We start from the raw sequence: 23829 nt of genomic DNA, 5'->3' as shown, positions 1-23829 counted from the left end.
TTTCACCGGCTTTCAAATAAAACCTTGTGTAGCACCGCAACATGTTTGTCTGTGCATTTTCTGGACCATAACTGTTATTGTTTATGCATCCGTCATGAAACTAAAAGTAGGATCACCGAGTGGCTTCAGTGGACTTATTATTAACTTGATTTGTTCTCAGTAGAAATAATGGCGAGCGATGAGTCACTCTTGAAAGTGTTAATGACCGTGTCACTCATTAGCGCGCCTCTCTGATGAGTTAGGTTGATCTGGGTTTTGAATCGGAGACCCAGATGAAGTCAGAGTGTTTTATAACCACCAACTGTGTGCTATTTTGAGAAAACGTTTCCTCCAACATGGACTTTTGTCCGATGATGCTGGCAGTTAACCTCCCTGTGTTGCTCTTATGCCACTGAATGTGGCCACGGGGAAGAAACAAGTTGCCGGTTCAAGATCGACAGCCAGATGTGAAACACAAATCAGGATGAATTCATTGAATTTGGGGCTGTCATAGCTGAGTCATAGCTGCTCTGTGGTGGCATCAGCAGGGATTTTCAGTCAGCACCTAAGATGGCGTTCCTTTTTATCTTCAGCAATTCTGCCACAACAGGGTCCTAGTCCAGGTTTGTGACATTGTCTGACCTTCGGCCGGCGCCTCCTGGATGAACATAAATGACTCATCTTTGCTGCCTCGACGAATTTCAGACCTGCGTTTCTTGTCTCAGCCAGGTGAAACACTGATTCTTCAGGTGTTTTCAAGCACGATCAAAAACTTGGAGGTGCCAAAACCCGTCCAACTATGTACATGCAGACAGATCTGCAGTGAGCCAGTTATACACACACAGTGTTAAATATCCCGTGAAATATAGCTTTGCAATGAGGTAGTTTGGGGGCATAACTTATCTGAGCCTGACCCCTACTTCTGTCAGTAGCCTTGTGCCACAAGGCCTCAACAACCTTAGTGCTTTCGTGCAAACTGCCACAACCTCATTGTCAGACCTTCAGCTGAGCAAACATTGCCTCCTGGATGAACATAATTGACAACTTTGCTGCCTCGAAGTATTTCAGACCTTTGTTTCTTGTCTCAGCCAAGTGAAACACTGATTCTTAAGGTGTCTTCAAGCACAATCAAGAACTTGGAGGTGCCAAAAACCATACAACTATGTAGATGCAGACAGACCAGCAGAGAGCCAGTTATACACACAGTGTTAAATATACCGTGAAATATAGCTTTGCAAAGAGTTCGGCTGGGGGCATATCGGCTTATCTGAGCCTGACTCCTACTTCTGTCAGTAGCCTTGTAGTAGAACAAGCCACAGAGCCTCAACAACCTTAGTCCTTTTGTGCAAACCGGCAGTCTTGACTTCTCGCAGCAGGTGTTGGGTTCTTCTGATTTCTAGTACTGCAGCCAAACGTTTTGGTCATGGTACAAAGTGCATCTGACTTGGCAAAGGTTGACAATGCAGCGCACCAGGATTGTCTTCCTGTCATTTTTTTTTTGCTATGATTTTTTATTTTTATTTTGGACCAAAATAAATTCATGAATCAATTAAGATCTGCCTCTGTTTCCCATTAGACGCTCAATAGAGGACAATAGAATCAGTCAACCTTAGGAAACCAGAGAGCTAAGAAAGCCCCAAGCAAGCCACTTCAGAACATACAAACACCATACAGAAATCCCAGTGGCTGAACCTAGAACTTTGAAACCAGAGTGAAAACATGTTCATGTAAACGCTTCCTATCCGTTTAGAACACCCATGCCACATTGCTGTTGCAGGGTCGCCTCAGTCATCACAACTTTGTCAAAGATTTCTTCACTAACTGACTCATCAACGAATGAGATTCTGGCAAGACGCCGTAGATGCAAACGAAGAGTGGCGTGTGGAAATGAAAGAGGAAAGATGCGGCGGCACAGCTCAGCGCGCGTATCTCTGCTGAGTAAATGAAGCCATCGTCAGTCGCTAACTGTCGACATTTAAGGTTTACGTTTCCCTCTGATGGAATTCGATTTGACTGATTAGGACGTGTTCGTGGCCTAATGTGTGAATGATAGCGCTCACATCCAGGGTCGTGGGCATATTAAAGCACTTCCGATATCACATTTGGGAATGTTAAATTGTGCTTCACGAAAAAAACAGTTTATTTGGATTTAATTGGCTTTTTCCCCCAAAGTTGTCACTAAATGGTAAGTGCTGCAACATCGAAATATAATTTGGAGGTAAACAGAGACAGTAAATGGTTTTTAGAAGCCTGGTTTCATGTTGCTGTTTTTGTTTTTTTGACGTAAAACAGTTCGTTCAGACGCCGACTCTCTCTCTCGTATCCCGGAGTGACACCTCAACATAGCGAGTTCGCTCGTAGGCGGGATTTCCGGTTGAGCGGACCCGGAAGTTACGGATGCCAGAGTCGCTGCATCCATATGCTCGCTCATTTAAGCCTTTTATTGTCATTTGTTGCATTTTGTAGTGTTTATAATTTGCAACTATGTTATCTTTCGACTTCTTGGACGACGTCCGTCGCATGAACAAGCGACAGGTAGGTGAACAGGCGCCATTTCATTGTGAGTTACGGACACTTTCTGTGGTCGGAGCTAACACAACTAGCCACCGACCGCTTTGTAGCGGCTGCTCGCCGTCAGCGCGTTTCCCTCTCAAGCTAAATTCTGCGAATATTTTAGATAGTAATCTGTCTTTTGTGGTTGCCTCGCTAGCGGTTTGTAACGGATATGCTTCTCTTATGGTGCTCTACGAGCTTAAAAATGACAGTGAACATACCGTCTAAACACAATGCATTTAAAATGTGTGTTTTTGTCAGCTTTATTACCAGGTGCTGAACTTTGGTATGATAGTTTCCTCTGCGCTGATGATCTGGAAAGGGCTGATGGTTGTCACTGGCAGCGAGAGTCCGATTGTTGTTGTTCTCAGGTAAGACTGACACTTCTATGTGCTTAAACGTCAGTGGACTTTCTGCACTCGTCTCAATGTCAGAGTCCTTGGAACCTTATCATACTTTATTTGACTTCACTACATGTGTAACTCTCAGATTGGGTTTGACTCCTTACACAGGATCTTGAGAAAATTAAAATTGTGTAGGATCCCGGTCTGAGAAGTGCCAGTACATCTGAAATATAATATATTCTGCACCAGGTTTTCACCATTACAGTTGAGCATTCCGAGCCTCTCTGTTCTGTTTTCCTTTTGCCACAATGTTCTTCTCTCTTATTCTTTTGCCCTTTTGTCATTGTTAGAATTCCAGATACAAAGTCACACTTTGAGTGACGTGACTAACACCCCTCTGTGTCAGGTTTTCCTTCAGGATTTTCTAAGAGTACTGGCTGAGATAGATAAATATTTTATTAATTTCAAGCTATGTTTGCAATCCAGACGCCCGTCCAGGCGGTGTGTCAAGCGGATAGTAAAAGAAAAGTTTCCACTAGCTTTTCCTTTGCATACAAGCAGAATATGCTCCATAGGATTTATGGATTTGTCCGACAGTTGGTTTGAAGCAAGCTACATTCCCAGCTGCCACAACTGTGATAAGTGAATTTGTGAATTCATTTAGATTGTTCACCGTCTCACTCTGTTGTTGCCTTCAGTGGCAGTATGGAACCAGCTTTCCACAGAGGAGACTTGCTGTTTCTTACCAACCGGGTCGAAGATCCAATCAGAGTGGGAGAGATTGTTGTCTTCCGGATAGAAGGCAGAGAGATCCCCATCGTTCACAGAGTACTGAAGATCCATGAAAAGTACGAACCAAATTGCACCCTTGAGGTGTTATCTTTTACAAACATATTTGTCTTCTGAAACCACAAACTCAAACTGGGACTGGCGGCTCACTTTCAGGGAAAACGGAGACATCAAGTTCTTGACCAAAGGAGACAACAATGCAGTGGATGACAGAGGTCTGTACAAGCCGGGGCAACACTGGCTGGAGAAAAAGGACGTTGTGGGCCGAGCACGAGGGTGAGTTCTAAAGCGTGTGGCTCGTACCTGGTGGCGTGAACTGATTCAACACTTAAAAATACAGTCTGGAGCTGATGGAAACGTTAGAAATCAGATCAAGTCAAGTTTGTGAGTGTAGAATTTCAGCATTTGTTAACCTTGTATATCTCCTTCCCAGACAATTGCTCTTGAAGCAGGTTAGTATTCTCCCAGCTAAATTAGAACGGATCACGTCAGTCTTCATCACTTCATAGTTGATCCCCCGTTCATTTATGCATCAATGTGAAGGAGAGTGACCTCCACTTCAGGATTATTATTATCATTACTCTTGACCTTGGTAGTAGATAGTCTGTGCCTGTATTTCATGTACCTGATGATGATGATGATGGTGTGTTCAACTCAGATCACCCACGCATCCAGATCTGGTGGGATGTTTGGCCCTGACTTCAGGTGTTCTGAACTTAACCGTCTTAAAATATATACCTGGGAAAGGCTGGAGCCAGATGGCTCGGTGAAATTCATAATTATTTCTTTGGCAATTTGCTTGGATTTCCGAATTAATTTTCCGTATTTAATTTGTGACGATAAAGCCTTTTAACTTGCTTCCCTGCAACTGATGACCTCTGCCTCTATGCGCTCTGCTGGTCTATATGTAAACTTTTTTTGAGTTCGCGTGAGCTCTGCAAAGGTGTGACCAGCAAGTAGAACGTTTACCAAACGTGTGGATGGACTACAATACATACTGCTGACCTCATCACTCAATCAGTCTGATTTTTTTTCTTTCCCGGCAGGTTTGTGCCGTACATTGGAATCGTCACCATCCTCATGAACGACTACCCGAAGTTCAAAGTAAGTGTGCTGGTGTTCATTTATTTTTTTTATCACGTGGTGAATGTAACGCATCTTCCGGTTTCCTCTCCCACAGTACGCTGTCCTGTTTCTACTGGGTCTGTTCGTGTTGGTGCATCGAGAGTGAGCCTCAAGAAGACCGCACAACATCCATGAAAACCTCTTCAAGACTTTGAGTTTCGGAAAAAAAAAGTTACACTTGGTGGAGCCCAGCAGGCTTTTTTCTACCTTATTTTGTTTTCGACATATTTTTAGAAACGCAGATAAGGTGTTCACATCAGAGACATCGAGCTTTAAAACACGTTTTTGTGATAAACCAGCCTATAGTCACACACGTACCGATTCTCTGTAATGTGGCGAATGTGAAGCAGGTCTGTGTCTGTTGTCGAGTCGTTGTCTTTAAAAGATAGGTGAAGTATTTTATGACCACCAGTTATTAATATTAAATATGAAAGCCGGTCCATCCAGTCTGGTGTCTTCCCTTTTGTTTTCTACTTTGTTTTCAGTGGATCCCACTCCTCCTGTTGCTTCCTGTTTTAATATGAAGCTTGCTGTCTGCACAGCTGAAAGTCTGCTTTCCTGAATCACAGTCTATGGTTGTCATCTGGAAACTGAAAACTGAAAATGGATCGTCTTGTCCATGTTGGAAAATCCATCCCCAAGTTTCAGTATGTTGGGGTCTTGCTCACGAGTGAGAGGTGGATGGAACTTGGGTTTGTCTGACGATCAGGTGCAGCGTCCTCACTCATCAGGAGTCAGCACTCCTGACTCTGTCTTTTGGTTCTGACTCTCTTCTATGGCCTTGAACGTTTTAGTACAAGGTGGCAGAACAGGATGTAGTTCACTCTGTAGGTTGAGAGGGTGGAGCTCAGTCATCTGGGAGTGTGACTGAGTAGAACCGCTGCCCTTAAGACAGGCCTCATTGGTGCTTCACTGGTGAGGTGTTCTTAGCTTCCCCTTCATGGCGGAGGCCCTGGGACAGACCCAGGAGACTTGGGAGTGCCTGTGCATTCCCCCAGAAGGTGAGGTTTTTGAGGGTCCAGCTCTAGTTGATGCCTGTGCGACCTGACTTCTGATAAGCACCAGGTAAATAGATGCATAGCATTCTGACTTGGCAGCATGTGACCAGTCCAAACCAGGGCCGGACTGTCATATATATATATATATATATATATATATATATATATATATATATATATATATAAATAAAATGAAGGGTTTGTGGCCGGGATTCTGTTTCATCTCGAGTGCCATCCAGCAAGATTGTTTTGGTTTCGATCTATACCTTCTTGTCTCCCAATTGGCAGCTGCTGTAAGAGGGTCTTCTCGGTGAACTCCATGTCACGATCTTGGTTAAGTACCTGAGATAATGAAGGGTTTTCTACAGCCACTTGACTCTGACGTAGCTGTAGAGGAGGAATATCTGGCTTCATACCTCACGCAGTGCTTAAAAGCAGCCTGGTTTAGTGTAAAACATCCTGAATACTTGGCCTCTGACCCTGAGTCTGATGCCAGGATGGTCTATACATACATACATACATGGTCAATGAACCACTGCTCAGTCCTGTCCAGGGTTGCCAGGTCGCAGGGTTGCCAGTCCATAGCAGGACACACCACACACATATGCACACTTGGGGGCAATTTTACAGTGTCCAGTTAACCAAGTGAGCAAATCTTTGGGCTGTGGGAGTAAACTGGAGAACCCGGAGAAAACCCACGTGCACTCGGGGAGAACATGCAAACTCCATGCAGAAGGGTAGTCCGTCTCCGGCATCAACAACCTTCTTTATATGTTTATATACACGCGCATATACACACAACAAGCTTAACACGCAAGCTTACTATGTGCTGCGACGCTTTTGCGTTTGCATGTTTGAATGTGTGCTTTTTGTGTTCATTTGGAGTGTGTGTTTTGACGTGGTTGTGTAAGCTATATTTTGTGTGAGTTGGTCCCACGCGTAACGCGTAACAGCTTCACGCGTAAAAGTGGTCTGCGCATGTCCACCGAGCAGCGCCGCGCTTTAAAAGCAGCAGCGTGCAGAAGCCGCCCCTCAGACTTTGGTCAACCCACGCGAAGATGAGACTCTTCCCGCTCAACGTCCGCCACTCTGGCGTCTTCACCTCTTTACTCTTCTTTTCCTTCCTTTCGTTTTCCTCCGAATTCAGTTTTGATCTGAAGGAGCTGCGGAACAAAGTTGCCAGAATCAAAGTGATCCCCAGAGGGAACCTGTGGGCCACAGGTGAGCGCTTCACCCTGCTGCTGAACTAGCCGAGGACTCAATATTTTAACCTGTGTTTCAGGTCATTTTATGGGCAAAAAGAGTGTGATGGAGACTCCTCTTCTGCCAGAAGCGGAGGAGGCGCTCTCCTCCCGGCAGGGGGCGCTGGCGGAGCTACTCCTGAATTTTCTACGTGACGTGTTGGAGTCACAAGAAAGGCGCTCTAAAAGTCAGGTTCGCTCGTTCAACCTTTCTTTATCACACATATAATCCCTTCCATCCTAGCCTCATGTGTCAAACACAAGGTCTGGGACCCAAATCTGGTGTGCCATGTACTTTTGGTTGGTCCTTGAGCACATAGTTGTAAGTGCATGCCACCAGATCTTGTGTCAGTTATTTTTTCACTATAAAATTTTCAACAATCCTTGGATGTTCACGCGAAAGCAAAAGTGCCTTATATGTTGCCCTTATTTTCAAACTTTGATCTGTATTTAAAATTCCCCTCTCGTGCTTTGACACTGTTCCAGGAGGCAGAGCTGCTGATGAAGATCATGGAGAGCTACCATCGGAGCCGGGAATGACAGATGAGGACGCAGCCTCAACATGGTCTGACTGACAGCAATAAACGCCCACTCCAGTTATTATGCTTTAGACATTCAGTTTCTCTGTTGTTTTTTGGAATTATTAATTATTTATTTGAAATAAATGACAAGTGATGACATTCATAGAATGCTAATGTGTTTTTATTAAAAATATGTTTCCACTCATTAAAAAAAACAAAAAAAAAACACTCATCTTGGATTTCTATCTATCTATCTATCTATCTATCTATCTATCTATCTATCTATCTATCTATCTATCTATCTATCTATCTATCTATCTATCTATCTATCTATCTATCTGTCTGTCTGTCTGTCTCTCTGTCTGTCTGTCTATTAAATGTATGATGAATCTTCAGATGTTGAACAATGACATGATGGGATTTGTCACTCACCTCCTCGTCCTCAGTGACATCACTCCATCTCATCTATCCTTGTTTTATTAACGACCTTGAGAGGCTTCTTGCAACACTGGCAGGTGGTGGGTCCACTCGGTACCTCCAGTTCTGACGTGAATGTCCTTGCTACAAACAAGTACACCATAAGAAACAAGGCAGTCTCATATATCTAGAGACAGCCGGAGTCTAACTTAAAGTTTAGCATTGTTGAGCTGAAATCCATTTACGTTTGTTTGTGACTCATACATTTTGCATGTTCATAGACGTTCACCAAAACCGATACTGTATTGCTACCATTACAAGTGTTGATGATGAAACACCGCCATCTAGTGGTTATAATTCAACAACATTCACAACAATACAGAGATTTATTAATATTTTTGTTATCATATAATGTTATGATAATAACTTTTTCTGACAGTCAAATTCACTCAGATTGAGTAGATATTTCATATGAGTGCGATGCATAAAATAGTGTGATGATTATTACAAATTGATTCATGGGAGATAAGCAACAAGATAAAAAGGTAATCTAATCATCCATCATTTCCTCATAAAGTTGGAAACACTTTCTCCATTATTTTGATTTTTCACATTCATTACTACTTAAGGGTTCATCCAAGATCATTGACCTCAATCTGGTCCTCTTCATACATGAGCACAGTACACAGTGAAAGCACCAGCGAGTGACGTGTTGCAAATAAGCACCGACATAAATCAAACTCAAACGTCATCAGCCTTCAAACAGTGGAGGGTTTGTGAACCTGACAGACATTTTCCACTGTTATATTGAATCTTGCCCCTGGAAAGCAGGTCAGGACATGAGATAATTATCTGGAGGATTTGGGTAAAGACTTGGTTTACGATCTGTCACTGAGACGTCTGGACAACTTTAAATCGCCTTCTGAAAGAGTAAAATTCACCAACTTGGCCAGGTGAGAATCAGCGATGCCTGGAACACTTGGAGGGATTCCCTTATTAAACATTAGACTCCCTTCTGCGTATGAATAAAATCCTCAAAATAGCACACTAGACTTTGGGGGCAAAAGCTTTCCACATGTTCCTCATTTCTGAGCTTGTCCTGTCTGACCACTCCTATTGACAGCCTCTGTATTTTCACCGCTCACTTTTCGGACTCCTGGGTCTGTACATATATACAAGGATTCATGGGATATTTATGGTCATTCTAGTTCAGAAAGAAATCGTGATGGATGCAAAGCGATTAAATGCGCAAATGTTCAAACTTCACAAAAGGCCTGTCAGATTCATATACGTCATGCATACATTAACGTTAGTAAATCGAATCATTTAGGTGAAAAACAGCGCTGAAATGTCAATAACTTCACAGTTATTTTCTATTTATGAACTTAAGTTGGCGTTTAAATACTTTTGGATGTACAAGGAAACCACAAAATTACAATTGTCCTTGAATTTCCACTGAAACCGTTATGCAGAGCTGTTATATCAAAGATGACGCCTAATCCAACTTTGTTTACAGGCGATGTCATCCGACCACGTGACCCGCGTCTCCTGATTGCGGCCTTCTGATTGGTCGAGGCCATAGGAATCTGCGCAGCGGGGCTGGACCACCGAAGCCATTTTATTATCATAACAGCAGAGGAGCAGGTGCAGTCTCCGCTGTTTTTTTTTTTACGCTGCTGTAGCTTCACCTTCAGTCTTGACGATGGGCCAGTGTGGGATAACGTCGTCCAAAACCGTCCTGGTGTTTCTGAATCTCATATTTTGGGTGAGTGTGTGTGGTTCTTTTGTGTGCGCTGGCTCAGCATCCGCGGGAGGATGCTAACAGCAGCAGGCTAGCCAACTGCGCCAGAGATGCCCGAGACCTCCTGCACCACTGGCAGGACCCTCGCGAAATAATAAACTCATGAAATGCCTCCGAAAATCTGACGATTGTTTGCATTAAATCAAGTTATCTCGACGCCCATTATTTAACTCGGTGCCAACCACAACTAGTGTCAATGACGTCATACCGCAGCTGCTCAAATGCAGATAACTGACCTGATTGTGTCATTGCACGACAAACCTGTCCCTAAATCATGGTTTGATGTGGCTGTGGCCAGTAATAAGTTATCAATAACATTCACCAGCTTCGATTCCAACCACGACCCACCTCCTTCATGGTTCCCGTGATTAATTTTTTTCAAAATGCAAGTTGAACATTGCATAATAATGCTGGCTTTGCCCATTCCTGTGGCCTCTGCACGGGATTTATTTTTCCAAATTTATTTACCTTTTAGTCACAAGTTCCTAACCAGATCCAAGGAAACGCTTCTGAAGCCAGGCATTAAATTAAAAGGGAATGTTTATGGTGCAGGGAAATGGCATGAACAGTGTCACTGGTAGGGTGGGATTTTAACCTGACAAAGATCCATTGAGCCACTGAGATGGAATGGATGAATATTTTGCCTCATTAAAGGGATCCAAAAAACTTTGAGAAAGACCATGCAAGCATTAACACACATTACAGTGTGATTTTAAAACAGGACTCACTACATAATATGAAAATAACTCACAGCAGTGACACTGCTAGTTCAATCTTTAAAGCTAAATGTGGCTCAGTAATACATAGTTTATGACATGACTAATGTAAAATATATTTTCTGGATGATGCTTATGTCTGCAACAATGGACTTCAAACAAACATTTTTTTAACATGCATTGAAGTTGTTTTTGTCCCATAGCTCTTTGACATAGAATATTAGCATTTTTCTAGTTGTGTTCCTTTTTTTTTCTTTTTGTTTTGCGCTGACCTAATTTGAGTTTGTGCCAAAACGTTTGTCTTGACCTGGACTGTACATCTGTGTATGCAGGCGGCTGCAGGGATTTTGTGCTACATAGGCGCATATGTGTTCATCACCTACGACGACTATGACCACTTCTTTGAAGACATCTACACGTTAATTCCTGCCGTGGTCATCATCGCCGTCGGCACCCTTCTGTTCATCATCGGCTTGATCGGCTGCTGCGCCACTATTCGGGAGAGCTCCTGCGGCCTGGCGACGGTGCGTAGGTTCATTCGGTAACAGTAGTTGTAGATACCCACGCTTCTGTGAGGAGCATCGATGCTTAACCGTGTTCTCTCCCCCTCAGTTTGCTGCCATCCTGCTGCTGGTGTTTGTTACAGAGTGTGTGGTGGTGGTTCTTGGCTACATCTACAGAGCAAAGGTATCTGCAGTTTCTCCAGCTACTACTTTTGTTTTATTTTATTTTGTCACTGCATCATTTTTGCTTCCATGGTTTTATTTTGTTTGCGTGATGCGTTGATAAAACCAGAGGTGGTTAGAAGAGTGACCTGTAAGAGTGACCATGTCAGCGTTCTCCTAATGCCCCCCCGCGCTGAGATGTTGTCTGCTTTTTTTGTTAGTATGTCTCCCAGGATAAATGCTCTTTCAAAAGGTTAGCTAATCTAAACTGAAGGAGGAATCTTCCTTTTAAGAAACGCCATAATGGTTGTATGGTCCTGTCTGCAGTTTGCCTAAACACAAGCCATTCTCCCAGTCGGTGGAGACACCCTAATTCTAAGAACAAACCTGTGGAGAACCCTGTATGTGAAGGGATTGTTGGGGAAAGACGTCATGTGATCAGTTTTGTTTGAGGAAATGGGATGCTCAGAACATCACCATGTTGCTATTCATGTCTCAGGGTGAACTCACTTTAGTGCATTATATGCATTTATTGTCCTCCTTATCTTACTTAATGCAGTGGATAAGTGTGATTCAATGAGTCAAACACACAACAGAGGCCTGAAAGTATTATTGCGTTTGATTTATTATGACTTTAATTTGGCTTGTCCACTGTTAAGCTGAGAGTTTATATAATGCAAATTTCACAAGTACTTCTCTGCTATGCATAAATTTGAACACTAGGTGTCACTACTTAGGCTTAACGACATGCGGTGTGTGTTTCCAGGTGGAAGATCAGGTGAACCATTCCATCCAGAAGGTGTACAATGAATACAACGGCACCAATACGGATGCCCCGAGCCGAGCTATCGACTATGTGCAGAGACAGGTGAGGAAGCCACACAACGTTTTTATTAAGATATTTAAAAGGGGCAGGTTGAAGAGCCCTTCTTATTCCTGCTTTTCTTTATTTTCCAGAACAGTGGATAGGTGTGGCTTTTAGTAATGTTTTTGTGATATTTTTTCAGTGCTGCTTTTTGTTAGCGAGTTCCACAGTTCCACAGTTTATTGTAGTGAACATTTGTCTCAAAGTGGTTCCTTCTTATGGTTGGTAGTCATTCCCTCTTCTCAGTTTCCTCTTCATCAGAAGTTAGTTGAAACAGTCTCTGGAGATGATCTGGCCATGCTCTGATTCTGTCTCTGATCATGTCCATCTGTGTTATTCTGTGTCTAACCAGTTTTTAATCTAGTCCATTCTCAAATGAGCACTGAATGTTGTAGTTAAATATTTTTTGTATCCAAGGTAGAAACGCATGAAAGATAAATAAAACACAAGGTGCTGCTTCATTGTATCAGTGAAATTACGCACACTAGCTCTTATAACTTCCAACTGTGCTGCACACATGCAGCTTGCTTGTCCATTCTCTCTCCTCCATGCGACATCAGCATTCAATGAAAGGAGTTCATTTACATGTCCTTCAGGTTTCAACTGACTCACAACGCAACTTAAGTTTAGATATTTTGTCTACAGATTAACATTTGCCAGTCATCGAGTCACCAACAAGCATGACCAGGGCTGTCAGCAGTGTCCGACTTGCTGTGTGTCAGATGCAGTGTTCTTTGGCCACCTGAAACTTTTGCAAACATCCAGAGTGGGAATTTTCATAAAAGAGGTTGAAGACGGCTGCTTCTGCTGAGTGCTCTCCCTGTCTTTCGGAGCATCCATCATTTTTACAGTATAAAGAGCGTCATGCTGGCAACAATATTGAGCCTTGTCACATCAAACCGATGACGTCACAGGCGTTTTATTTACCTTTAAAGCGCTCAAATTGCGCTTCAGATTGCGCTTAAATTGCGCTTCAGTAGATCGTCTCTGCCAACAGAGACGATCCACTGAAGGGTGAAAACAGCGCATTTTGAACACTTTAAATGTAAATAAGATGTGAGTTCATGATTCAAGTTCAGAACATTGCCGAGGTTGTTTCATGAGTCAGTTTCGATGCTGTAACCCGTTTTCAAAACTAGAACATTTCCTGCTGCGCAGACCGCACCAGTGCACCCGTGGATCTATTTTCCTTCTTAAATTTCGTGGGTGCATATAATATTCCGGTGCACGCTATAGTCCGGAAAATAGAGTAGATGCATTACTTGTCTACTGCTGCTGGTGGCACCTAATAAACTCATGATGCTCCTGCTCCAGAACCCGAACCTTTTTAGAAGAATTGATGTTTGATATTTCTTGTTGATGTGTGTGCCAGAGGCCAACAAATGTAGTAAACAATTTTCAAAAGGACATCATTCCTCTTCTGGTGCTGCCGTCCTTGCGAGTGTTTTCAAGTCTGTGCTTCTGTCCCGTCAGCTGCACTGCTGCGGCATCCACAACTACTCCGACTGGAGGAACACTCGCTGGTTTAAAGAGTCCAAAAACAACAGTGTTCCCGTCAGCTGTTGTCAGCCCAACATCGGCAACTGCACCGGCACCCTGACCCGACCATCAGATCTCTACCAGGAGGTACTGACCCGTCGTCCTGGCTTTCAGTCCTGGGCTTGATCTGTTTCAAATATAAATTCCTGTTCCAGGGTTGTGAGGCCCTGGTTGTGAAGAAATTGAAGGAGATCATGATGTACGTCATTTGGGCTGCGCTCACCTTTGCAACGATACAGGTCTGAGCGTGTTTTTTTTTTTAAGCTGAAATTTAGAAGTAGGTTTTTATTTTGGTTCCATTTTGACTCTTGCTTTCTTCCCATCAGATGCTGGGCATGCTGTGCGCCTGCGTGGTTCTGTGCAGGAGGAGTCACGATCCCGCGTATGAGCTGCTAGTCACCACCAACAGCTACGCATAAGTGACATCACCAGCCGAAACACCGGGGAGCATCTCCAGAAGCGTCCACAGTAGATCCCGCAGTAGTTCTATTACAAGCTCCAGCACACTAACACGGTCCATGATAGAGTAGCGAACACTGATGATGTGGCCGGAGCTTTGGCAGAATTATTTATTTATTCGCTCTGTACAGCCACTTTGACGGTCCTCATTACAAACACTACTTCATGACTCATTGGCTTCTTTCCGTGCGCGCTGATGACATCACAGGGAGGACCATGAGCAGCAGCTCATTTTTGGGGAGGTGTTGTGTATAGAATGTATTTTCTCAAGTGCTGGTGGTTTTGGGCACATTTGCGGCTGTAAAGATGTGAACATAAAGAGACCCCAAAAGTCAATCCTAAAAACTATGAATATAGAACAGACCTCATTGTGTTGTTGTGTTGTTTTTTTTAACTGACATGCTGTGAATCCAAATCTGACTTCACTACTGACCCGCCGCCCGTATGAGTTGTGACCTTTCTCCTTCCGATGCTTCTAGCTGGGATATTATCAGTGTTACTGACGATGTTTGTGTTTGTCGAAAGAACCAGATTTTTCCGCCCGCCACTGAGAAATACAAGCACTTATTTTATACTTTTTTTGGTGAAGTTGTGCGTCTGTTTCAATATTTTCAAGCTGTTTCAATGAGCTCTAGATTTAGGTAGCAACGCAAAAATGGCAGGACAAACGTGTAAATATGAGAGAGAAGAAATAAAGACATTCATTTCAAAGTGGTTGTTTTTTTATTCTGTTAGTAGTAGTTTTGCACAAAACAACTTGTTCATGAATGTTCTCCATGCCCCTATAGAATGTGTTCTACTTTGTTTTGTATCATTTTTTTTCAGTTTTATTTTGAAATTGTGTTCTAATATTTGGTGTCGTCTCCATAGTTGTGTTTTTTGTTGTTTTTCTGTTTCGTTTTTTTTGCTTGAAAATAAAAATTCAAGTTCTTTTCTTACATGAAATGTCATTTTAAAAGTATTATTTTATGCTTTTTTTGGGGCCATTTATTTCAACAACTATTCCCTAATAGTATACAGTTGGCAAGTGTTTATTAAAGTACTTCGATTTAAAAACAAAACAACAGAGTCTTTAATTTTTCATCAGTCAAGAAATAAAAAGGTTTTACGTCTTAAAAAAGTTTTCTCATGAAACATAAAACTTACACTATCATATTGGCCGCTAGGTGGTGGTGTTGTCCTCACACCAGTGAGGGGCTCGAACGGGTGAAGAAGAAAGTGCTAGTAACTGTGTCGGCAAAACGTGTTTAATTTGATTTTGAATGAAATAACATGAGTTGTAGCAACATGCATGATATTTAATTGAAGTCGGCCATTGTGGTTTTGAGAAATATAAACGGTTAACGTTGCTAAATCTGGAGCTGAATGGAGAACGCAGGTAAGTTCATGACGTCACATGTGAGCTCAGTGGCTTTCTGTGTTTAACGTGTTTGCAGTCTTTATGTTTCGATGCAAAACCTATGGAATTGTTTATGAGGAAAGTGCAATTGAGGCCGCGATGTCATCCTTAGGTGTCATGTTTCGTGTCTTCTTTGGCAAAGTGGTGTTGTGGAAATGCGTTTACTCAAGTCGCAGAAGTGCTGGTCTCCTGTTAGTTTTTCTTTCGGCCAAATCAGAGTTTATAGTTGAGGACTGAAGAGCAGAGTAATTACCTTCGTGGTGGCCAGACTTTTCATAAACACTCCTACATACAGTAGAAACAACCGTGCTTCTCCTGTACTTGAGCTGAAGTCAGAGGACAGACAGAATCTGACACACTTGCAGTAAATCAAATGGGACGTCTGTAATTGTGCGACATGATTTAATAAAACTCGACTGAAACTTCATAAAACCGCCTCTAAAGTAGTCTTAATGCAACCAGTCCTAGGTTGGAAACACATCCATTCAGGCGTGCAACTTTTCAGTTGGGGAGCGACATTCATGGCCGGCCCACATAGTTGCCAGGTACCAGTCCAGTCTGCCCGTTTTTCTCCATCAGCCACCAGCCGTCCTCTCCTCGATCCAAGACTCGGATCACGTCTCCTCTGCTCACGGTGAGGTCTTCTTCTGTCTGATCATCGGTGAGAAGAATTTTAGTTTCTCTCTATACCTCCTCCGGTTGTTTAACAAACCGTGAGTCACCTGAGCATCAAAGTCAAAGAGAACAATGTAGCTGTCCTCGTCGGTCAGGACCGGGGTCGCTGGGCTCTGCAAGTCCTGCACAGGTTCGTAACCGTCCTCATAGGGCTCATCTGCTGACACAGCAAAGAGCAGTTTACCGTAACCGAAGGGCTGACGGGTAAAACGTTGAATAAAAACTCTTTGAATGAATGTTTCCATAATGTTTCTAAACATGACTGAGCAGGAAAAATAATATTTGTATTAGGGCAGAGACGTTGCTCATGTTTGGTGTTGAAAAACACTGAATCAACAGATTAATCGCCATTAAAATTTCTTCCCCAATGCACCTCATTGTACAATGTGATATTACAACCCAAACATCCATGATGGAGACTGAATGGCTGCGCGCTTTATGCAGCACATGACTGGAGCACTTCCTCTCTGATGTCACACCTTATGTGTACAGATTCTGTTAAATTTATATATCTAAATTTATATATTTGTTAGCAAATATATAAAAAAACAATCAGTTAATTAAAAATATCGATTAATTAACATAAAGAACTTCATTAAAAACTGTTATTAATTGGATTCCATTTTTAAATTGATTAAATAAATACAAAAATAGAAATCTTCAAAATCAATTCAATCTCAGATTTCATATATATATATATATATATATATATATATATATATATATATATATATATATATATATATATATACAAAGTAGACATAATGAAAAGAAAGATCCAACTCTGTGTTTTCTTCTTTGAAACGAAGCATGTCGAATAAAGCTGTTGGGTGCAGTACTGACCGTCGCTGTCAGAGGCCACTATTGGCTGTGAAATGTGAACACTGTTACGGTTCGCATCATCCGTGGCGGGGCTCAGGAAAGGATGAGAGCACCTATAACATATCAACATCCCTATTACTGTCAATGGGTTCCTCTGAATCCAAGCTCAACGCAAGTCCAGAACACCTGCAAGTGTTCTTCACCATTTGAACAACCACCTGCTGGGAACGTCGTCTCCTGCCCCTGGGACCTCTCTGTTCCCGCCAGTCTGGTAGTAGCTCTCAAAAATGACCGGGTCTGTTCAGAGGAGCAGAGTTTGAGGGTCTGTGCTTGTTATCAGTCCTCGTGTCTGTCATGAATCACCTGGCGGATGAGTTCCGGTTTGTTTGGTCTCTATGAAGTGGTTGTTGTCCTTGGTGATGTCACACTCTTCCAAGACCTTCCTCACCTTCTCGTACAGCTGGTGGAAGGAGCCAGGAGGTGATGGGTTGGTGTCGATGAGCTTGATAAAACCGTCTCACCTCGTCGTCTCTCACACACTGCCCTGAGAAGTGGTTGCAGTGGTCCCACAAAGCACACCTCAGCTGGCTGATTCGATCTCCCTCCAGCTGCTGGAACACCTGGAGCGTTGGCGCGTCATGGTTAACGTACTATAGACAGTGAGTGAGAGGGTCAGCAGCGGTGGGAGATACCTCACACGTGCTTCTGTGAGTTTCCTCCCAGTCCCGTCGAGCGCCTTCCAGATGAATGATGTTTCCCAAGTACTGTTTTTCTGTCAGAAGTCCAGACAGAGTATTCTTCGGAAAGTGAGTCTCATATGAAGAAAACGCTTCAGATCGTACCTGCTTGAGTTGCTGCCTGCCGGCAGTGTTTGGCCCGCAGTTGTGCCTGTATGTGAGAGGTGAAGAGTTAGGACTTCTGTTTGAAAGGAAACCACCAGTACTTCCACTCCAAAGCTGCTCCGGAGACAAGCTGCCGACCTCATGCACACTGGTGATACCTCTGGCTTGTGACTGCAGGTGAGATTTGGACTCCAAAGCAACCTGTTATTGGAGGGCTTTTGGCTCAGCTCTTTCTTCATGACAGACTGACAGAAGCAGCCCTTATCCAGCTCCGCCATTCCCTCACTTGTGAACAAGTTCCCAAGATGCTTAAGCTCTTCTGCCTCTTGTGTTCCATCAAGCCAGGCCAGTCCCCAATTTTCCAACTGAGAGCCGTGTTTTTTTCGTCCTCATCCCGGCCACTTCAAGACCACTATATCTACAAACTGTTGAGCTCCTAAAAAACAATGGCTGTCTTCACTGAGCTGGCTCAAGATCTGGCTAAAACAGAAGGGTAGCATGTGGGCAGAAACAGTATGCAGAGTCGCCACAACATCCTCCCGCAGAAACTGACACCAGCGAGCAATGAGGAAATGAACAATGAGACTGAAATCAACACTAAACAGCTGAAGTTGAAGTTGTGTCTCTGGACTATGCTTTTAGGATTTTTTTCAATGAAATATTCTACTTTGGTCACTATTTCAAAAGGTTGTACTTGGTGAGAGATAAAGACATACTGTAAATGAGAAGACGTTCATCTTAGCCACTGGAGACACTCTTGCTTGGATGATAGCTGGGCGTCACCATTGTTGTCTGCGGCCATGACTCTGAATTCCACTGCTGCCTTTACCATTACTACCACCAGTGTTTTTTTCAGAGCTTCTGCTGTGTCTAATGCTATTTCACTGTTTCTTTCACAATCCCAGTAAGCTTTTTGTTTTGACCATCCCTCCACCTCGTACCTGGATTGGTGAAGCTAATCATCAACTCTAGCATGAGCTGCGTGTGGGAGGTCTCGGTGAACAGACACGCTGTCACTGCACAGAAGCGGCGTCTCTGACTGGATGAGTGAAAATAGTCAAATTCATTCTCCTCCTCCCTGTTCCGTCAGAAGTGAGAATAGCGCAGTTCACCCTTTCAGTTTCAGTTTTGCGAGTCACATGGTCACAAAATATGCAGAACTGAAAATGAAATGAAACCTCAAACACACCAGAGCATGTTAGCGTTCTCTTAAAAACAAGGAACTTTCCCGTCACTTTCCACTTTTCCGACTCTTTCAATGAAGTAGTAGGAAAGTGCAATAGGAAAATGGAAAGCATGTGCCGCTGTGCTAGCTAAATTCTGGCATGTCTGTCAAGGAGAGGGGCACAGCCTGTTTGTACCTGCCCAGGTATTTGTCAGTTAAAAAAACCCAGAATTAAAACATTATTGTAGTTCCATCTGCAGAAGTTAATAGAAGTTCATTAGTGCTGAATGTGTCAAGTGCCACACCCCATGTGACCGGTTGTCAGTACCTTCTATCTTCTGTGCTTAACTCTTTGAATTGATATGGTTTCATCTGTTGGAAGTGATTTTAATGGAAGTAGTGTTGCAGCATGCTAGTGAGTCTGACAGTGCCAAGCTACTCGTCCAACTGGCATGGGGGAATCTAAGTCTAAGTCACATCCATCTGCTTCCCCCTCATGGGACCTAAGTTAACAAAAAATATGAACGGAAGTCACTGGAGAGACAAAAGTTATTTTCTGATCCAGCTTAAAATATGCCATGGCTCTGGCAATTGTGCGACAACATGGCGGCAAGTGGGCGGGGAGATATCAACATGTCTCGCAGATTTTTTTTGTTGTTGTACCCCTGCTTACAGCCGCCACTTATAGCTTTCTTATTTTTTTCTAGGAAGTATTTCAGGAGTGCTTGAGGAGGTGTAAGAACTGAAGCCAGCTGAAGTCACTGGTGAGTCACGGACACGTGCAGCTTTTGAAAGGCGGTGCCTGAATATCCGCATGAATTTAATGGCTTCTGAAAAGCGACCATTCTTGTCTCAGAATTTCCCCATAATTTTAAGACTTTCAGAAAATGCTATCCTCATACTCTCTGCAGTAGAATCAGACTTGTACCTTCTCAGCGTGTTTGACTGACGTTGCGTTCCTCTCAGCTCCCTGCTCCGCGTCGTCTGCCTCTCTGCATCGCTGCTCATAGTATTTTTTGGACTGAAAGGGTGAAAAGATTTCTGGTCAACCTCAAACTGATGCAGTTGAATTATGAAGGTTTGGTTCACCTCCATGGTTTTCTTGAACAGAGACACTTTGTTCTTCTGGATTTTCTCCATGATGCTTTCGAACTTTTGGGAAAACAAAGAAGTAAATTAAAAGTTCAGTTTGAGGCTTTGCTTGAAATTAATAATATAATATATTACATTGTCTTTGAACAACAAAGTTGGAGTGGAGTTTACTATTCATTAAAACAATTGTGACAACGTATGTGAAGTGTGTGAGTGACTTAACTTCCTCAGACTTCAACACCTCGGTCAAAAACAGGAAGGGTTTTTTCATCTCTTCAATGGTATTATCAAAACAATTATTATTAATAAGCGACTGCTTTACTGTTACTGTCCATTCTTTAACGCAAAGTTTTGTCACTCGCTGCTGTAAACTGCATCTAAGGTCGGGCGAAATTTGCATGAAAGCCACCTGTCTTTGTTCGAGTTATATTGAGTTGAGGTTTTCAAGAAGGCCAACTTCCTGGAAAGTGTGCGGAACCAAATAAGGTGACAATAAGTCTGTGACAGTCCCCTAATGTGTCACTCATTCACAGGACTTTAATGTGTGAAAAATGGATTGAGAGTCCAAAAAGTCTTATATAACTGCAGCTCTGAGTCTCTGTCAGTGAGGATATTTTTGTCCCTCCCATGTAGTTTTGTAGGATTTGAGGTGTCATTTGACACCACTCAAGTGCTGTCGGCAATATCTTTCTCTGTCAGTCATTTCACCCATGAACATGAGTCAGATTTTCAGTTTCAATATTAAATGTTGACTTTCATCATCTCCACTTTCTGACACTGCATCATCATGCTATCATGGGTGGTTTTAGCAAGGAGGACAAGTCCAGCAACATTTAAAAATACAGGACAAATGTGATGCAATGGTGACGGTATTACTTGACAGTTGAAACCTTTCCCTCTTGTCTTGTCCTGGAGACGTCAAACAAAACGGGCCCTTCACCTTCTTCCTCTGCTCTTTCTGTCGTTCCCTGAACGCCTCGATCTTCTTCACCTCCTCTCTCAGGGCTTCCGAGAGCTCCACGTGATAGTTTCCGATGCTCTCCAGTTCTGTAGGCAGAAACGTTCGTTGTTAGAACAGACATGTGGGCAGCTGCAGGGTGAAAACTGTGCGACTCACGGGTTTTGAGTTCTTCAAATGAGGCTTTCAATGTGCTGCAGAGGGAAGGCAGTGGAGTTTAAAACAAGTTTACTGTCTGTACCTTACTTAGACAGTCCATTCAGGATTTCGCTGACTTTTTAAAAATTGTTGCGGCCAAAAAAGCCTGGATTTGGGTCTGATTTATTCCTTTTTTTAAATTGAAAATTGCAGTCATTTATGGTTCTGCAACAACATGATGGTAAATAAGGCGCTTTGCAAATTAGTTTGTAAAAAAAAACAACAAAATATGCTTTAGTTGCAAAAATGAGTATTTCAAGTGCAAAGAACCCACATGCACAAAATAAATACATAGATTTAGAAGTTATATAAAAAAATGATGATAAAATAAGTCAGGTACACAAAATATATATTTTTATGGTGATGTTCCATGAGTAGTTTCCTGCCTGGCAGCGTGTAGTGAGAGCTCATTGTTTTGTTAAAAGCTCCTCAAGAAGGCGGAGACAGATGGACGTTTGGATTGGCTGAATCTGAGAGGGAAAGGTGGGGAATGTTTGTGTGTGTATGTGTGTGTCCGGAGTTGCTCAGAAGCTCATTAATACAACCATTTAAAACAGTAACTGCGGATGTCTTCCACAGGGTCGGGATGTAGAGTGTCAGAAATAGGGTGGAGAGACATAGATTTCGTGGTCAGCCATGTGCATTGTTTGGGTGACTGCATGCTGCACTAGTGAGTTCTGCTTTTTAGCTCTGTCTATAAAACATTTCAATCATGGGAATCTGAATCGCAAGCCTGTTTGTGGGAAAATGCGAGCGTTTGGCATCGCATGTGACTTCATCTCAACAAGGAGGGAGGGAATATGATGATGAAATTGCGTTAGTATTTGTAGCTGCAATTGGCTTGTTTCTATATTTACCAGATCTCCGTGTGTCCTCCAGCCTTACGAGCGATCGTCACCAGTTCCTTCCCATATTTCTCCTCCGCCGCAGCCCTGTGGCGGAAACACTGTTAACTTGCAGCCGCGAACTTTGGAAACCCAATTGACGGTTCTCATCCACTTGAGTCGCGGTCTCCTTCGAACAGGGTCCAATTCTGACTACACAGACTCAACTCTGCAGGGTGTGTTCCTCCTTCGCTACCTCATTTTCAGAAGGTCCTCCACATCTTTGCACATTTGTCGCCCGTCTCGCAGCCGTTGAGTCAAAGCTTGGTAGCCGGCGTGGCAGGTCAAATCAGGCCCCTTCACCAACCGAAAAACAGTTGAACCATTCAGCTCTTGCAACATTTCCTTCCTTCAAATTATGGTTTGAAATGCAGAACTAAGTTGCTGACTTGTCCCTCAATAGAACGACTTTAACTGATGCTGATTCTGTGTGTTGAATATTGAAGCTCATTCAGTGCAACGTAAAAGTTCTATATCATGACTGTAGTCTTCATCTCATTCGCTCACTTTTCTGAAAATATTTCAGTATATTTAGTCAAAGACTAACTTACCCAGAAAGCATCCCGGAACATCAGTGGTGCCATCTTTGTTTTGGGAGCATTCCCTTACATGGACTGAAAGATAAGCTTGTTCAAAGATCACCGGCACTCGTGCTGAACTCTCTTAAACAGCCGGTGTCCAAGTGATGTTGACTCATCTTCAATGAGGAAGGACTTCTCTGTGATGTCAGTGAGTTTTTTTTTCTTTCTCTGAGGGAGTCCAGTCAAAGAAGTAGCTTGATAAGTGGCTGAGCTGAGAAACGTTGTCCTAGTCCTTCATTTGGTGGGCGATCGGAAGGAACGCTGAAGTGACGGTGCAGCAGTCGACCCCTGTGATCCTAAACAAACTGGAGTTACACAGGTGAATCGAACTACCATGGAAAAAAAAACTAAAATTGTTCATTTTCATTTTTGAAAAACATAAATACCGTTTTAAAACCACTGAACAAACATGTAAATATGCCATTGCATTTTTAAAAAATCCCCTTCCGTTTGTAAAAAACCAGAGGAAAAGAAGTGATGTGATCAGTCTTGAGCTTAAACGATGATAGCGTGCCTTTACAGGGGTCGCGGGGTCACAGACACACTGACACGCATGGATAATTTATTATAGTAATGTCTATGCTGAGCACCATAGGCAGTAAACCCTCGCACGTTTTTGGGGAACACACAAACGCCAAACAAAAAGTGCCAGGCTTGGGCTGAATGCCGACCTATAACTGCAGTGCGAGCCACGACCCCATCATGCGTCCCTGAATAAAACACAGTTAATGTAAATATACAAATGTACCAGCCCTGGAAGTGACATGCATGTGTTTATTTTTTTTTAGATGTGACATACATCTCAAAATAATTTTTTCTCTTGTGATAATGCGTATCTCAAGATGATCTCGGGCTAAAAAAGTCAAGTCATGCATGTCACATCCAAAAAAATAAACACATGCATGTCACTTCCAGGGCTCCGTAGTAATGAACGGATGTTTTTTTATTTAATTATGTATTTATTTAATAAAATGCGTGTCTATATCGTCCTGACCACAAGAGAGCGACAGAGACCAGTCTGCTTCCAATGTGGCGCTCATAGCGCCTCTGCTGCTACATCTCCACGGGGGGTCACAAATCCAAAATCCCTGAATCCACTGGTACAAATCTGAGCCTGGGGCGTCTCTGAGGGACGACAGGCGTGCGCCAGAAGCTTGCTATTGATTTTCAAAGTGAGGGGAAGGACTGTAGTGTCCCTGAC

General features: G+C 42.9%; 4 protein-coding genes across 4 annotated transcripts; 3 read left to right on the top strand and 1 right to left on the bottom strand.

The window, feature by feature from the left end:
* The first annotated feature begins 2362 nt into the window (after positions 1 to 2362).
* Positions 2363 to 5236, top strand: sec11a (SEC11 homolog A, signal peptidase complex subunit). Its single transcript, XM_053865453.1, has 6 exons — positions 2363 to 2514; positions 2794 to 2903; positions 3575 to 3724; positions 3822 to 3941; positions 4712 to 4769; positions 4846 to 5236. The coding sequence occupies exons 1-6, from the start codon at positions 2464 to 2466 to the stop codon at positions 4894 to 4896; spliced, it is 540 nt and encodes a 179-aa protein (XP_053721428.1). The 5' UTR covers positions 2363 to 2463; the 3' UTR covers positions 4897 to 5236.
* Positions 5237 to 6846: 1610 nt separating this feature from the next.
* nmbb (neuromedin Bb) lies at positions 6847 to 7569 on the top strand. Its single transcript, XM_053866385.1, has 3 exons — positions 6847 to 7009; positions 7071 to 7222; positions 7516 to 7569. Exons 1-3 carry the CDS (start codon positions 6847 to 6849, stop codon positions 7567 to 7569), a joined length of 369 nt encoding a protein of 122 aa, XP_053722360.1.
* A 2012-nt stretch (positions 7570 to 9581) lies between these two features.
* On the top strand, positions 9582 to 15056 carry LOC128759487 (tetraspanin-3-like). Its single transcript, XM_053866482.1, has 7 exons — positions 9582 to 9732; positions 10817 to 11008; positions 11097 to 11171; positions 11916 to 12017; positions 13488 to 13640; positions 13709 to 13792; positions 13880 to 15056. The coding sequence occupies exons 1-7, from the start codon at positions 9670 to 9672 to the stop codon at positions 13970 to 13972; spliced, it is 762 nt and encodes a 253-aa protein (XP_053722457.1). The 5' UTR covers positions 9582 to 9669; the 3' UTR covers positions 13973 to 15056.
* A 693-nt stretch (positions 15057 to 15749) lies between these two features.
* LOC128759486 (proline-serine-threonine phosphatase-interacting protein 1-like) lies at positions 15750 to 22723 on the bottom strand. The gene is made up of 15 exons (XM_053866481.1): positions 22599 to 22723; positions 22244 to 22344; positions 22021 to 22095; positions 21125 to 21159; positions 20948 to 21054; positions 20005 to 20067; positions 19844 to 19936; positions 17751 to 17796; positions 17601 to 17680; positions 17430 to 17528; positions 17272 to 17368; positions 17127 to 17205; positions 16930 to 17021; positions 16134 to 16243; positions 15750 to 16062 (listed from the first exon to the last, which is right to left on the bottom strand). The coding sequence occupies exons 1-15, from the start codon at positions 22629 to 22631 to the stop codon at positions 15931 to 15933; spliced, it is 1242 nt and encodes a 413-aa protein (XP_053722456.1). The 5' UTR covers positions 22632 to 22723; the 3' UTR covers positions 15750 to 15930.
* Between the last annotated feature and the right edge of the window lie 1106 nt (positions 22724 to 23829).

The sequence above is a fragment of the Synchiropus splendidus genome, chromosome 5 (assembly GCF_027744825.2).
Source record: "Synchiropus splendidus isolate RoL2022-P1 chromosome 5, RoL_Sspl_1.0, whole genome shotgun sequence".
Lineage (NCBI taxonomy): Eukaryota > Metazoa > Chordata > Actinopteri > Syngnathiformes > Callionymidae > Synchiropus > Synchiropus splendidus.
Note: the sequence above shows the minus strand (reverse complement) of the source record. Positions and strands in the feature narration are given on the sequence as shown.

What these genes read in the sequence shown, in the direction of transcription:
- sec11a (XM_053865453.1), top strand. Translation starts at nt 2,464, where the DNA reads ATGTTATCTTTCGACTTCTTGGACGACGTCCGTCGCATGAACAAGCGA. An exon ending in CCGATTGTTGTTGTTCTCAG is followed by an intron (nt 2,904 to 3,574) that starts GTAAGACTGACA and finishes TGTTGCCTTCAG; the next exon opens with TGGCAGTATGGAACCAGCTT. An exon ending in GTTGTGGGCCGAGCACGAGG is followed by an intron (nt 3,942 to 4,711) that starts GTGAGTTCTAAA and finishes CTTTCCCGGCAG; the next exon opens with GTTTGTGCCGTACATTGGAA.
- nmbb (XM_053866385.1), top strand. Translation starts at nt 6,847, where the DNA reads ATGAGACTCTTCCCGCTCAACGTCCGCCACTCTGGCGTCTTCACCTCT. An exon ending in AGGGAACCTGTGGGCCACAG is followed by an intron (nt 7,010 to 7,070) that starts GTGAGCGCTTCA and finishes CCTGTGTTTCAG; the next exon opens with GTCATTTTATGGGCAAAAAG. An exon ending in AAAGGCGCTCTAAAAGTCAG is followed by an intron (nt 7,223 to 7,515) that starts GTTCGCTCGTTC and finishes ACACTGTTCCAG; the next exon opens with GAGGCAGAGCTGCTGATGAA.
- LOC128759487 (XM_053866482.1), top strand. Translation starts at nt 9,670, where the DNA reads ATGGGCCAGTGTGGGATAACGTCGTCCAAAACCGTCCTGGTGTTTCTG. An exon ending in GCTCCTGCGGCCTGGCGACG is followed by an intron (nt 11,009 to 11,096) that starts GTGCGTAGGTTC and finishes TCTCCCCCTCAG; the next exon opens with TTTGCTGCCATCCTGCTGCT. An exon ending in TCGACTATGTGCAGAGACAG is followed by an intron (nt 12,018 to 13,487) that starts GTGAGGAAGCCA and finishes CTGTCCCGTCAG; the next exon opens with CTGCACTGCTGCGGCATCCA.
- LOC128759486 (XM_053866481.1), bottom strand. Translation starts at nt 22,631, where the DNA reads ATGGCACCACTGATGTTCCGGGATGCTTTCTGG. An exon ending in TGTTCAAGAAAACCATGGAG is followed by an intron (nt 19,937 to 20,004) that starts GTGAACCAAACC and finishes TCACCCTTTCAG; the next exon opens with TCCAAAAAATACTATGAGCA. An exon ending in AGTGGCCTCTGACAGCGACG is followed by an intron (nt 16,244 to 16,929) that starts GTCAGTACTGCA and finishes CTGTGTCAGCAG; the next exon opens with ATGAGCCCTATGAGGACGGT.